Here is a 13929-nt window from a genome sequence, read left to right as displayed (position 1 = left end):
TCTTGGCTTTGCAGGCAAAAAGTACATGATCAATAGATTCAAGTGGACATGGACAAGAAGGGCAGCCCTTAGGATGAGATCTGTTATTCTGCCAGGAGCTAATAAAACCATTAATTGGTAAGCTGCCATGTCTAAATTGTGTGTACAACTTCCTGTCAGCTGGGGCCTTAATAATATCAAAGTAGCTTTCTAGATGACAATTGGGTTTCAGATCGATGAAAGCATATGTTAGGCTGCCAAGATGGTTTTTCTGAATATTGTTTTCATCGACCCAAGCTCAATACAAAAGTTTGACTTGACTTCTTGGGTATGAAGGTGGTTGGCTGATGGCCTGGGTTGACAAGCCAATGTTAGACAGTAAAACATTTACTTGTTTAATCCAGGCAATTTTATTTGTGGTGTCCAAATTTGAGACCTCGCAAAAAGCAGCTGCATAGTGTGCCAAATCAAGGGTAGAGGCCAATCTATGCCAAAACAACAGTGGGGAAAGGCTCGCAAGATCGTTGATGGACTTAATACCCAGATCAAACTTAAGAGGGAGAAGGGGTGTGCTTAAAGTAAGGGTGGGCGTACAACTCCGTTCCGCCCACGGAATGTGCGGAGATTTGCCCTTCCGCGATAATAAGCGGAGAAACGGGGCAAATCTCCGCATAACGGAAGTTGTCCGCCTGCCTCTCGCCCGCCTTAAATACATTAGAATAACAATTGTTAAGAGTAACCTTAGCTTATCGGCGGCGTCCCCGGGCTCCGTTCCTTCTCCAGCGAGTCTTCTTCTAGGAACTGCGCATGCTCGGGAGCCCGGGCATGCGCATTCCTCGGCAGGAATGCGCATGCGCGGGCTTCCGCACATGAGCAGTTCCCAGAAGAAGATGCGCTGGAGAAGGATCAGAGCCCGGGGTTACCGCCGATAAGGTAAGGTTACTCTTAACAATTGTTATTCTGATGTATTTAAAGCGGGCGGGAGGCGGGATGTGCGTAAGGGATCTATGCGGAGAGTGCGGAGATTGGTTTCATCTCCGTGCCTCTCCGCGTAGGTCCCTTACGCAGATTACGCCCACCCTTAGCTTAAAGGAAGGGATATCAGGTTCCTAAGGAACTTGTTTTCCACAGCTGCAAGCTACACTCCACAGTCATCCCAAAGAGGTGGCAACGGAGCAGCTGAAATCTGTGAGTAAAACACCAGGCAAAAACACAGATTTATAAACTCCAATTCCTGCATGTTATTCCACAAATTCTCATAATTTGAAGTACTTTGTAGCTTCTGGAAAATCACTATGATATAAGTAGGGACCAAGAGCTGTTAATCCTCTTGCGTTCTGTAATTTCGAAGTTCGGGGGGGAAATGGACCATATTTTACCTAATTTCCAATTCTGCCCCAAATCTAATCCATGCCCCGGACAAATGTGATCTTGGAAACTATTATGACACTCAAACTAAAGAAAATGTATGAATAAAACAAATCTATAGTGAGGAACAGTAGTGCATAAAGAATACGTACGTTCTGGCATGGTCCTGGCAAAGACATACGTAGCTGCACTACATCCAACCGTGTGCGCCGCATGATTGCAGGCGTGTATGTCAATGCGGTACTCGGTGAAATGGCGTAGATTGGAGATGACCATTCGGTCCCGAAAGACTTTGTCCTGATTGACTGGGAAATCGATGTAGGTGGTCTGATTCGCTGAACCCTCTGGGGTTGAGCCATTGGGGGACGGATGACCTCCAACAGCTACCAGTGCGGCATCCCGCCGCCTCCGGGCTGGTCTGTAGAACAGAAAGAAGAAATATGGCAGCAGACCACATACCACACCGCTGGCTTTCACAGGGTTTCAAAGTCTTGTCTCCATTTAGCTTCTACTTATTGATTCTAAATAAGCTATTACATTGGACACATTTTCAACTAAGCAGTTTTGATCAACAGTGTCGGCAGCTTTTGTCGGTTAATGCCCTTGATGAAGAATTAAGACCCTGGCAAAGCTTAAGCAGAGTTATGAAACTTGAGCAAGGGAACCTAAAGTACACATTTTGAAATTAGACTTTAGTACACTTTAATGTAATATCAAATTTCGTAATTAGACTGCCAGACTTTCATTAAGAGGTCCACAGAGCAGCTGATGCAGAAAGATTGCCTGATTCTTTACGGTAGAGTAATAACTGGGTGTAGTGTTAACGCACTAGTAGTTTCTCAGCTATGAAATGCCAAACGACTGAGGAAAACACAGATTTCCACAACTCTTTCCTTTATTATTTGCACTTTTCCCCAGATGCAGTCTAAAAGATTGCACTGGCAAAACACGTTATCCCCAAAAAATGACAAACCAGCTTCTGAATCCTCTTTAGCGCAGAAACTCCCATCTCCCCCTGAAACAGGAAAAACTAAGACCCTGGAAATTGGGGCAGGAGTATTCCTAGGGCAGATCATGCCCATGGCACTGCTGTCTTGAAGGCTGTCATTCCAACCCCTATCAGAGAGACTCCTGTCCCAATATGACAATCTGCAACAAAGGTCAAACCACTTTTTCCAGCAATACATTTTTCTAGCACTTATTTCTCATCCTACCCAAAATGTATATGGCAGGGATGCCACTGTTTGTGTGCTGTGCATGTCACCAGCGCACACACTGCCATATTATAAAGCAAGCCCCATAGTTCTAGTTAAGTCAGCCAGCCCACGAAAAGGGGATTTTTGGCCGCTCACAACTTAGCACCATTACAAAAAATCAAATACAAATAGCTTTATTCGGTGTAAATAAAACAAACACCATAAACGCATGCTAGTACACAAATAAAAGAAAAAACATTCATATATCAAAACTCAATGTCCCCCCAAAAATGTACATTTATATGTATACATCATTTTTGTGAAGAGAAATAACCTTTTTCGCGAAATTGCAGTTGTTAATTTGTCAACATGTGCCTGTTCTACACCATTTTCCATAGTCAAATTAGTACATTGTGTTTTTTACTATTAGTACACCACGCCTTAGATGTGGCTTTGCTGTAGTAAGTGATATGCTTAGGGCGTGCACATTCTTGCATTGGAGAGGTTGGGAACCATAATAAATACTGGTTCTCCCCTCAGGCGTAAAAATGTGACCTATGTTAGATTGCTGGGTGCAGCTAAACATATTGTATAAATATACTTGAAGCGACATGTACTACGCATTTTTTATTAGGAATTTCAAGGCAGATGGTGGAGACACTTAAAAAATTTCAGGCTTGAATATATGCAGGCGTTTATGGACCCTGAACCATGGCTAATGTTTGATGAATGGCGCACCAGGCACCTAATGCACGCTGCTGCGGTGCAGGGGAGCCCTGGGTCTTCCAGGACCCCCAACCCTTGAGGGAGCCCCATCCAGCCCAAAGCCAATGAATATATGTGATATATGGGAGGCTCAGGGGGCCCTCTTCGCATTCTGCATGGGGCCCCATCATTTGGCGTTATGTCATGTCTCGGAAACAGGGCTTTAAGTGGGAATGTCTCTCAAGGGGCGTGGCCAGTGTAATTAAGGGCATGGCTTAAAGCACATAAGCTAAAAATCTGTGCTTAGCAGAATGTGCCGCCCAACTTGTATTTTGCTGTTTCTGTCATTGCATCCAGATATATGATGCAAGTAACATCATACCTACAACAAGTCAGGACTATTAGCTTTGTCGATGGTTGTTAGTTGCATAAGATAAATAAGCAGCAACTATGGCTTGTATATAATATTGAAAAAGCTTACACTTAAAGCCCTGGTGACACCACGACAATGTTGCTGCTCCTGAGTTTCAAAAAGAGAAGGGAAATCCAGAGAGAAAATGACTCTTTAAAGGATTTCCCTTCCCGTACAACGCTCACCTGGCATGACATCATGACATAACTTCTCCACTAGTGAGAAGTGAGTAGAGCACGTGCACATCGATGTGCCTGCTGTCACTGCAGTTCGGAAACAAGCATTTGCAATGCAAATCGGTCTCGCCTTTGGGACCTTATATGTATTTAGCTATACAGCACATTAGCCTGGGTGCTGACACATCTACAGTTCTTTAACATGGAGGGAAAGTAAGCACCAAACTGCGTGACATGCCAGGTATGGGCACACATGGAGAGGAATATTGCCTTTCAGCGGGAAATGGTATAGTCCAATGCTCTGTTTTTATTATAAAATCTGGGCCTTTGGTGGTCATATCACTGAAAATATAAGATTTGAAAAAAATATTGTCTACAGGTTCTCGTTGAAGACCATTTCTGTGGACTGGAATCTAGAGAATGCTAAAGTGATTCTGGTATTTTACTGACCTCTGCTGGTCGTTTTCTATCAAGAAAGTTGAATAGAGGTAGTTGCCAGAAAAACCAAAAAGAAGGTCCCTCAGCAGAAAGCACTTCTGGTATTTTACTGAATTCTACTCGTCGTTTTCTATCAAGACAGCTAAATAGAGGCAGTTGAACAAGCAGAAAGCAATTCTGGTATTTTACTGACCTCTACTGATTTCGTTTTTGCAAAGATGGAAAATTACTTTGGTCAGATTTTGAAGTAAATTGAAGAACATAGTACAGCCTAAATATGATAATGCTTATTGATTTTCACATTAGGCAGCAGAGAGAAATTAAAGGGGTGGGGTGACCACATGTTTTTCTCATACTGTGTTTCACATTGAGAAGAAATGTACTTTGGTTTAGGAGGCAACCCAAAAAATTATTTTTGAGGTCCTCAGTTTTCTGGGTGCACTTTTTACCACACTCTAATTGTAATACAAATGACTACGTAGTGTGTATATCACCCATGTAAAAATGTTGTATAAAATGCATTTTTGCATGCATCCAAACAAGTATAGGAGCCATTTTCCTAAATTTGAGATTTTCTTTTTCTTATGAAACAAATCAAGTATTCTAATAGTATGCAGATAGACCACAGGTGCTGGCAACACTTCTTAGCTGCATTACAGAAACGTGGATGTAACGGAGACATGTTTGGGACTCTGTCAATGGAACAAAGTTGTTCAAGTTTTTTTGTACAGGACACCGTCTCTCAAGTTGACAGGCCAGCAGATATCCACTAGAGCAATTCACCCATGACAGGGAAGGGAAAGGTAATTTTTAAAGTGGGCTTGTTAGACCGGAAAGACTAAAAAGCACACAAAAAAAGTCTGGGGAGGAGAGTTAAGTGTGAATGGATTGTGATAATGGAGGCGTTTACATCCTGGGGTTAGGTGACCAAGAGGGTGTTCAGTAAAGTAACAAATATTGGACTGATATACAACACCACTTTTCAGTCTCAAACTTTGTAAGTTTCAAAATCACAGTGTTTGCAACTGCAAAATGACTTTTTTTATCTACTAAAAGTTAGATATCTTATCCTCTCTGAATTGTGTCAAGCTACTTGGGGGGGGGGTCCTATGTTCCCAAATGGGAAACTTTTTTTTTTTAAAGCAGCACCGGTTCTGTCAAGGAACATAGGCTCTGCCTGGATTTTAATTAGCTTGTCTGTTCCCTTTCATACATTAGACCATCATAGCCAACTCATCAGGCTTGAAAAATGTGGTATCAAAGGAAGGGCCTCAGAATGGTTTTCTCCCTTTCTGGAAGAAAGATCACAAAAGGTAATGGTAAATAACTTTTTTCCACCACCTACCTCTTGCCACATGAGAGTTCCTCAAGGATCCATACTTCCTCCCTACTTGTTCACAACACATTTTCCATATCAGTAAAGCAACTCTATAACAGCACGCCTTAATGTACTGCCAGTGCAAGATGAGGAAATGGATGGATTCTAACTGGCTCAATACCAATCTAGAAAATACCTAAGTCCTACTGACTGGTAACAAACTCTCAGCTTGGTCTTTTTCCACCGGTCGTTGAAAACTAGGCTCATTTCTTTTGGCAAAGCCTAACATGAAGAGTCTGGGTATCAGGTTAGGTTATAAGCTTCAAATGGAGTCTCACGTCTCAGCAGTGTGTCATCTAGTGCACTGCACTTGCACAAATCAAGGCCTATTCTCGTTATACCTTGGAATCTCCAACCATTAGACTGAGGGTTCAAAATTTGCCAATCAGGTTTCCAGATTAGTTCTTCTTGCTCCTCAATTTTCTTCTGCTAAACTCATTTTACACTCCCTTCTTTGGTGTCAATAGTGCCACTGAGATGTCATCTTTTTAAATATGTGCCTACTGGTTGTCTTTAATCCTCACTGGCAAATCTTCTGGCAGTCATGCGCTTCAACAAGTGGTCTGAAGTACGCAAATCCTTTTTTTGTGCTTATTGACTAGTTATGGAACAACCTTCCTCATGATCTGAAGCATGCGAAAGTGGAAGCGTGCCATGCCCGCGCTGTGATAAAACGCAGTGCTGAAAAGAGACGCCCAGCAAACAGGAGATGCGTGCCATGCGCGCAAGCGTGCTGAAACGCCGTGAGCCGTACACGAGGAGATGTGCACATCACCTGTCCGGGCACGTGCACATCTCCTGTTTCTCTTCTGACGAAAAACCGCCAACAATAGATCTCCCAAAGGCTAGCAGCGCATGCGCTGCGTCGCTAGGCGAGACTTAAAAAACGTCCCGCCTGTGCCAAGGCACAAAACAGAGCATGACAGACCCGTTTCGAGGCCTCCTTTAAAAAACTGCCGGTGCTCAGCACCGGTGAGACCCGGCCCACTTAAAGCCCTACTCAGAGAGCATCTACAGACAGAGGAAACTATAAAAAGCCTCACTGTCAGAGGAGACCAGCACAATCCTTTTAAATGACCTTCATCATCTGCATCCAGATGAACCAGTTGGGTGAGGCGGCCGGATTTAAAGCAGACACCATCACTGCCAACAAGTGGGACCCTTCATGCTGTGCTATGTGAACAGAGCACCCACGCAGGGCGGACTGATGGAAGTGTGCCAGTTTGGAGATTTACTGGTCTCACCTTATGCTGAAAGAGAGCCAGATGTTCTGCCTCGCTGTGAGAGTGCAGTTGATGGACATGTGCACATGGAGCATAATGGGCATCTTCCTATGGGGGTGAAGCATACTGACACTTTGCCGTGTGATTAGAGCTCACATGAGGGCCTTGTGCCCATTGACAGCAGAGATACGTTCCTCACTTAGCCATTATTATGGAGCAGACTTGGTACATTCTCTTCTGTGTCTTTGTGAGAGGTGGTGGAGAAAAGAAAACATAACATAACAGTAGGCGCGAGTGCTGTACCAGCTGTAAGGAAACAGCTCACCATACTGGGGAAAGCTTGTTAAAAGAGCGCTGTAGCCTGCTGGTAATATGAACAGCAGAGCCGCTGCTGTGGACCATGAGACCAGAGCCGACTCATGAAACGAAGCAGCACTACAAAGGACAGGAGAGAAGGTAGGTAGGTCAGTCTTCTTTATTGAACACATCAGCCATCAGTTCATAAGCAGCTGTCATCGCCTCAAGATTCCTCCAGGATTCTAGGATGCAACGTGACAATGCACTGATGATAGCACAGGAGTGCAAGACATCACAACTCCCCGATGGATTTCTGCCGGAAGGATGGAACTAGGTGGATGAAAATGATGTGATTGATTATGCAATATTTCAAGAGAGTATTTGGTCTTAAGCGATAGAATTCATTATCTACAGGTATCAATTGTTTTAACTTCTTTTGAATTTTTTTTTGTATTAATTAATTTTATAATGTGTTTTAATTTATTGTGGCGCATAATGAGGTTTGCAGTGCTCGGTTTCTGTCTAAGCTAGATAGCCATTGACGCTTTCGAAACAGTGGCATTTTTTTCAATTCTTATGTACTTACAGTTGGAGGGAAGAAACTGACTCCTCTACAGAAACAAGTGTTATTTACTATTTGGGTTGGAACAACATGCGATTTTTGAGAGAAAAATACAATTTAACTTGGGTGCGCAGCAGCGGCTCCTCCCTTAAGGTGGAGGAGCATCTCCCACTCTTCTCAGCAGTGAAAAAAGGAAAATGAAAATGAAAATAAAACATGTTATTATCATGTGATTTTTCCTTACTGAGCCAAGTCCGGACAGGGCGGGGCAACTCCGTTGAGAGCAGCAGTGGTGGTGGCACTGCTGCAAATGCACATGTCGGTTTGGTCTGCCATCTTAGGATGGCCAAACCGAAATGTGCATTTAGGTCTCTCCACCAAGCTGTTTTGCATTGCTGGGTGGAGACAGGCACAGGCTTCCAGTCACTGACTGAGCAGCAAACCAGGCTGCTCAGACCAATCCTGGCACTGGTGTCATACTGGGTATTACCAGCATGAGAGCAGTGTTTGGATTGGTGTAGGGAGCCTGTCGGGAGTCAAAAGGAGCAGAAGAGGACAGAGATGGTGGCCAGCAGGTAAGTGCTTTTTTATTTTTTATTAAATATTTCTCCCCTGCTCTTCTCCAGGGTGTCTTATGTCCTTCTTTTATACACAGTTGTGCCTTAAAGTGGAGAGCAGCTTCCAGAGGCATGCCCTTAGTGCACAGATGCCCTGCCCTCCATGCCCTGGCTCCAGACTAACTACAAGGGGTATGCAGCCATTTTTATGGAGCAAGGGCACACTATTCAGGTGTAAGTGAAGTTGGGCCCAGCTCCTCCCACCTATCCTGCTAGTGGTGGCCTTTCCAGTCACACCTAAGCTCCCATAGTGTGTGGCTGTCTAAGAGGAATACACAAAGCCAAGTCATGTGACCACAGACAGTCAGCAGGCACCAAATGGCTAAGGCAAGAAAATGGCAACTTTCTAAAAGTGCTATTTTCAGAACTGTAAATTAAAAAATCCAACTTCACCATAAGTTAAGATTTTAAATTAGGATTCCAGAGACTTCGAACGTAAACCGGTTATCTCTTCCCATATGGAAATGACACTCATAAAATGTAATAAGGCAACATATTCTATGGGAGGGATAGGATTTGTAGTCCTACTTTTCACTACCAGTATATGCAAAACTTAAAAGTGTATGCCGTACTATTAAATACATTGCACCCGGTCCTCTGGGTTGTCTAGGGTCTTACCTAGTGGAGACTTATATGTATTAAAAAAGGAAGGTTTTGACCTGGCAAAAAGGCTTATTTTGCAAGGTCGTCATGGCAGTTTTAAACTGTACACAGAGGCTGAAATATCAGTCCTGAGACATTTTTAAAGGGCTAATAAATAGGTCGCACAATCTGTGATACAGGCCCACTAGTAGGATTTAATTTACATGCCCTGAGCACATGTAATGCACTTTACTAGGGACTTATAGGCAAATTACATTTGCCAATTGGGTATCAGCTAATGCTACCATGATTTAGAGAAAGAGTACAATCACCTTTGCACTGGTTAGCAGTGGTAAAGTGTGCAGAGTCCTCAGGCCTGCAAAAATGAACTCAATAAAAACAAGAGATCTGAAGGCAAAAGGTTAGGGGGAAATCACGCCAAGGATGCCAGGTCTAACAGTCACTTCTCAAAACAGATCAGTAACGCAGTGAATTATCAGTGATACTGACACAAGCAGTCCGGTTTCTTACATCTACAATCGAGGATAAGAGACCTCTTTAAAAAAAATGACAAGGCTATTAAGCCTTTTTTGTGTTTAGGGAAGAAATGGATAACTAAATCTCATTTCTATTATAAATGAAGTTTGCTTCTGTGTTTTTTTAAGACGGTCTATTTTTGGTCAGTGTCCCATCTTCAGCATGAGTTGGAATTTTTGCACATATGATACAGAGATCACCATAGAACCCATATTCAGTGGTTTGAGAATTTATTAGAGGGTCCAAAGAAGGGGTTTGAAAGTTATAAACAAGGTCAAGAAGGGTAAATTAGTTACAGAGGGTACACTCGAGCTTTCTTAGTGAAAATCCAAAATAGTCACAGTGACAACCAAGTATAGATGGGCAATAGTTTTGCTGGTATGTCTACATATCTCGCTGCCGGTTCAATATGAACTTTGTGACCACAAACAGTTTTCGAGAGACAATGGCAAATGGTCGCCGTATTGTTGAAACGCATCTGCTTAAGCTTGTTCTGGGAGTAGGCAGCAGTGTGTTTATCAGTCGTTCTATCAGAAGTCTTTACTAGGGATACTACTCTCACCTTTTTCAAACTGAGTGAGGTGCTAGTTTGCAATCCTGGATATGGAAGCATCATGGCTAGTGCTGCCCAACGGCAGCTCGTCAAGAGATGGTAAAAACTTACCTGGGGAATTATGGCAGACAGAACTTAGGTATGTTAGCACTGTGAAGCATTGATGGCTGTGACTTAGACAAACGAGCTGAAGAATGGCACTGGACTATACTAAGCTAAGCAATACATTCCAACCTGGCAGGGTTAACTAAAGCAATCTCATGTTCGCCTCAAAGTTATCATAACTGTGTCCTGTGAGTATAAAGGGACTTGTATGTGTAAATACACAATTGTTCATGTGTATCACCAGGATACTTGTGAGAACCAGTTTTATGGTCATGGTACATTATAAATAAAATTCCTGCTATACTATACTAAGCTAAGCAATACATTCCAATCCGGCAGGGTTAACTAAAGCAATCTCCTGTTCGCCTCAAAGCTATCATAACTGTGTCCTGTGAGTATAAAGGGGCTAGCATGTGTAAATACACAATTGTTCATGTGTATCACCAGGATACTTGGGAGAACCACTTTTATGGTCATGGTAGATTATAAATAAAATTCCTGCAAAGTTGGTTACTATGTATCATCTACACAAGCAAAGGTCAATATGAGGGAAAAAAAGTATAATAATTGAACGTGGTAGAATGAGAGGTTGACTTCGCCATGCAGGAATTTAAGACCTGCACATCACAACAATTGTCAGCGGTGAGCACCTGCTCGCCATGCCACCTGTCGTTTTTATAAACATCAATTAGAGCAAACAAGCCCTAGTTGACATGGTGACTAAATAAAATAGTAACCAGGCATCAGCTAAATACAAATCTTAGCCTAGAAGTGCACACCCCATATGTGTTTTGTTTGCAGGGGTGAATTGTTGATCAAAGCTGCAAGTAATTGTTATTGTAAGCAGGCATCCCTATTGATGGCAGTTCAGAATGTCGAGACCCAGTCTGAAAACTCGAACCACAATGTAGCGAGCAAATTAGTAGGAGGATAAACCAGGGTTGAATTCAGGATCTAATCTCTGTAGGGAATCCACCTTATCGTTGTGGTGGCCAATAGGATTACATTTTTTTTATGGACGCTATTCTTGCTCCCTTGGACTCTGTTCAATTTACTCTTGCTAATCAGGAGTATAGTGTGATGTTGTGGAATTATCATTTATAGCACTAGTGTTATTTTTCTGTTCTTCTTAGGACACCATACACTGTTCACAGTGATTTACTTAAATTGGAACCTTTGTTCATGATTCCAAGAGAGCAGTTGGAGCTGGAGCTGCGGTGCCAGGACTGCTTCTTTGTGCACGGATCCTTCAGTGCTGCTGTGCCAGGGTTTACTACAATATAATAAATATTTTGTATGGATCAAAAATGTGGAGCTGGTCTTTACATATAGTGCCTGTGATCCCCTTCTTCACATAGTTAAATTGTCACATTAAACTTGCCTGTACGTCCATAGCATATGGTGTGGATGATGAGCTTATTGTACCATCCATGATAGTGGCAGTGGAAACATGGCTACGGGCCTACCCTTTGTGGCTCAACTGCTGCAATGTAAAACCTGCAGGACAACCTGTCAAACCCTTTTTTACTTCTAAATACTTAAATATTAATAAGTGACCATTATGTATGGCTTGTAGGTCTCACAAGGTAGGTGGCATGGAATTTGAACGTTGGATATGTGGAAAATTAATATTACCATTTCACAACAGTGACAAGGCTCCAAAAGCAATGTTCACAATGGCAAACTTAACTGTCCTATGTAGAAAACCTGAGTACACATTAAAATATTAATACTGCTAAATCTGGAATGGGACCAGCTAGAAAAATATTTAAGCCACTATTTTTAATAGTTAATAAAAAATCAGTTCAATGATGAAGTCGAATTTTTTTATAAATATTACAGAACAAAGGGCCAAATGCATCAAAGGGTTTTGCCCATTCTGTGTCTATGGGAAAATGTGTTCATGCATATGGCCCAATATTTTTTAGAAAGTTGCCTTTATACTGCCAAAGCTTCTGGAGGCTACTTCACATTGACTCTCGAGCAACTGGGAGCCTGTACGTTGCCTGAATGAGATGTGAATGTGGTCAGCAATTCTCAGTTTGATTGGTAAGCATGCTGAATGTGCAAGAATGAGTCCTCAGGACTCAGCAGAAAATTAAGACTGGGACTGTAGTAATGCTGTTCGTACAACAGCGACAAATCCTGCCTGACTGGTCTGGTGGAGGCACAGTTGTATGGCACAATATAGAGAAAAACAATATTGAAATAAAGAAATATCACTAAAAATACCACTCACAAAAAATATCACTTTATGCTTAAATATTAAAAACTATAGAATACAAAAATCATTGTTTAAAATATCAAAAACAAAAATAAAGAAACATATCATTACCTCATTCAGTGTAGAGACCACTACACATATCGAAAATGGAACAACCAAATATTACCAATAAATAAAATAAATAAAAACAATTAAAATACATTAAACTATTCTAAAACACAGTTAAACACTAAGTAGCACATTAAAATATTAAAAAATATTTAATATAAAAATAACTACTAACCATATAAACACAAAATAAAAGATGTCTAATAAAACATCAACAGCCAAACTTTTAAACTCAAAAACGAATATGCTTTTATTTATATTTCCCTAATATAACAAACGCCAACACACCAAAGCTGAAAATCAGAAGAAAATTACCTTTCCCAACTCCAAACTCAACAAACATTTAATTGTAAGTAAACACAAGTTAATGCACAACAACCCCAAACACTATATAGTTTAAAAAACAGTAAAACAAAATGACGCCAAACAGAAAAACCAATTTTTTAAATATATCCCTGATTACTTTGGCCATCTTGGTATTGAGTCAACACATGCCATTTTGAGCCTGTTTGGAGCTGGGTAAACAGTAAGTACTGAAAAAGTGAGTAGGGTTACCCAGGGGCTCTTTAACCCCATTGGTAGCAAGTGTCTAGGAATCACTTATACCCACTAGCGATTGCCAGCCATAAATGTGTTACCCAAAAGGTACCCTTGTGAAAATGCCTACTGGGGCTGCAGAAATTCTGAAGAGGTCTGAGCCTGCTGTCTATGACCTGAAAGGAGCCCTGAAGAACTGGCCGTACTCCTTCTTGTAACCAAGACAAATAAGTAGACCCCCATATTTAGTTGGCTGACCTCAAGCAGGGCTACAGGGAACCAACATGCTGCAAGAGCCATTGCCCCTGAAGTGCACAGCTGACCATTGGCAACTGGACCTTGACTGTTGGTCTCCGATTTACATCATCAGAGTCTCTAACTGCCTTTCCCATAGTGTAAGAGTTGTACTGCTGTGGCTGTTTAGGCCTCAGAATAAAGTTTAGAAACGTTTGAAAAAAGTTCCCCAATGAGAAAAAGCATATGGCAATCTGTTCCAATGCATCATATTGAATTTTCCCCCTTAAAGGCACCCAGCACCTCCCAAAAAATAAGTGCCATGCTGTTTTTGGAATTTGGAAAATTTCTGCGAGAAATATCCATAGCTTCAGCAGGACCATCCTGCTTCAAGTATCTGGCCTCTGGTTCCATGGACGTGGCTATATTCTCAGGAGCTCCCTTTCTGATGTGGGACTTGGAAACATTTTCAAACAATTTGACTTCCTGGTGAAGTTATGGAACAATGAACGTGGTGTATCTGTCCAGGACTCCTTTGCGGTTGGCCTCAAATTGTGTCTAGGACCCAGCCTACCTACCACGTCCTTAGATTATCATTGCATCTCAATGCTTTTATACAATAATTCTACTTAAACATTTAAAAATCAATTCCTCCTTTCCCCGGATTAGATTTTTGTTGTTGTGGTGCCATTTTGTTT

General features: G+C 41.8%; 1 protein-coding gene across 1 annotated transcript in view; it reads right to left on the bottom strand.

Annotated features, from left to right (window-relative positions):
• Positions 1 to 13929, bottom strand: part of INSRR (insulin receptor related receptor) — a 627856-nt gene that overhangs the window by 165396 nt on the left and 448531 nt on the right. The window contains exon 12 of the mRNA XM_085637005.1: positions 1500 to 1765. Within this exon, the coding sequence (XP_085493131.1) occupies positions 1500 to 1765 (266 nt within the window). The remainder of the gene's footprint in view (positions 1 to 1499; positions 1766 to 13929) is intronic.

This window comes from Triturus cristatus, chromosome 12, assembly GCF_964204655.1.
Source record: "Triturus cristatus chromosome 12, aTriCri1.1, whole genome shotgun sequence".
Classification (NCBI taxonomy): Eukaryota; Metazoa; Chordata; class Amphibia; order Caudata; family Salamandridae; genus Triturus; species Triturus cristatus.
The sequence above is the reverse complement of the archived record's forward strand: the minus strand, read 5'-3'. Positions and strand labels throughout refer to the sequence as shown.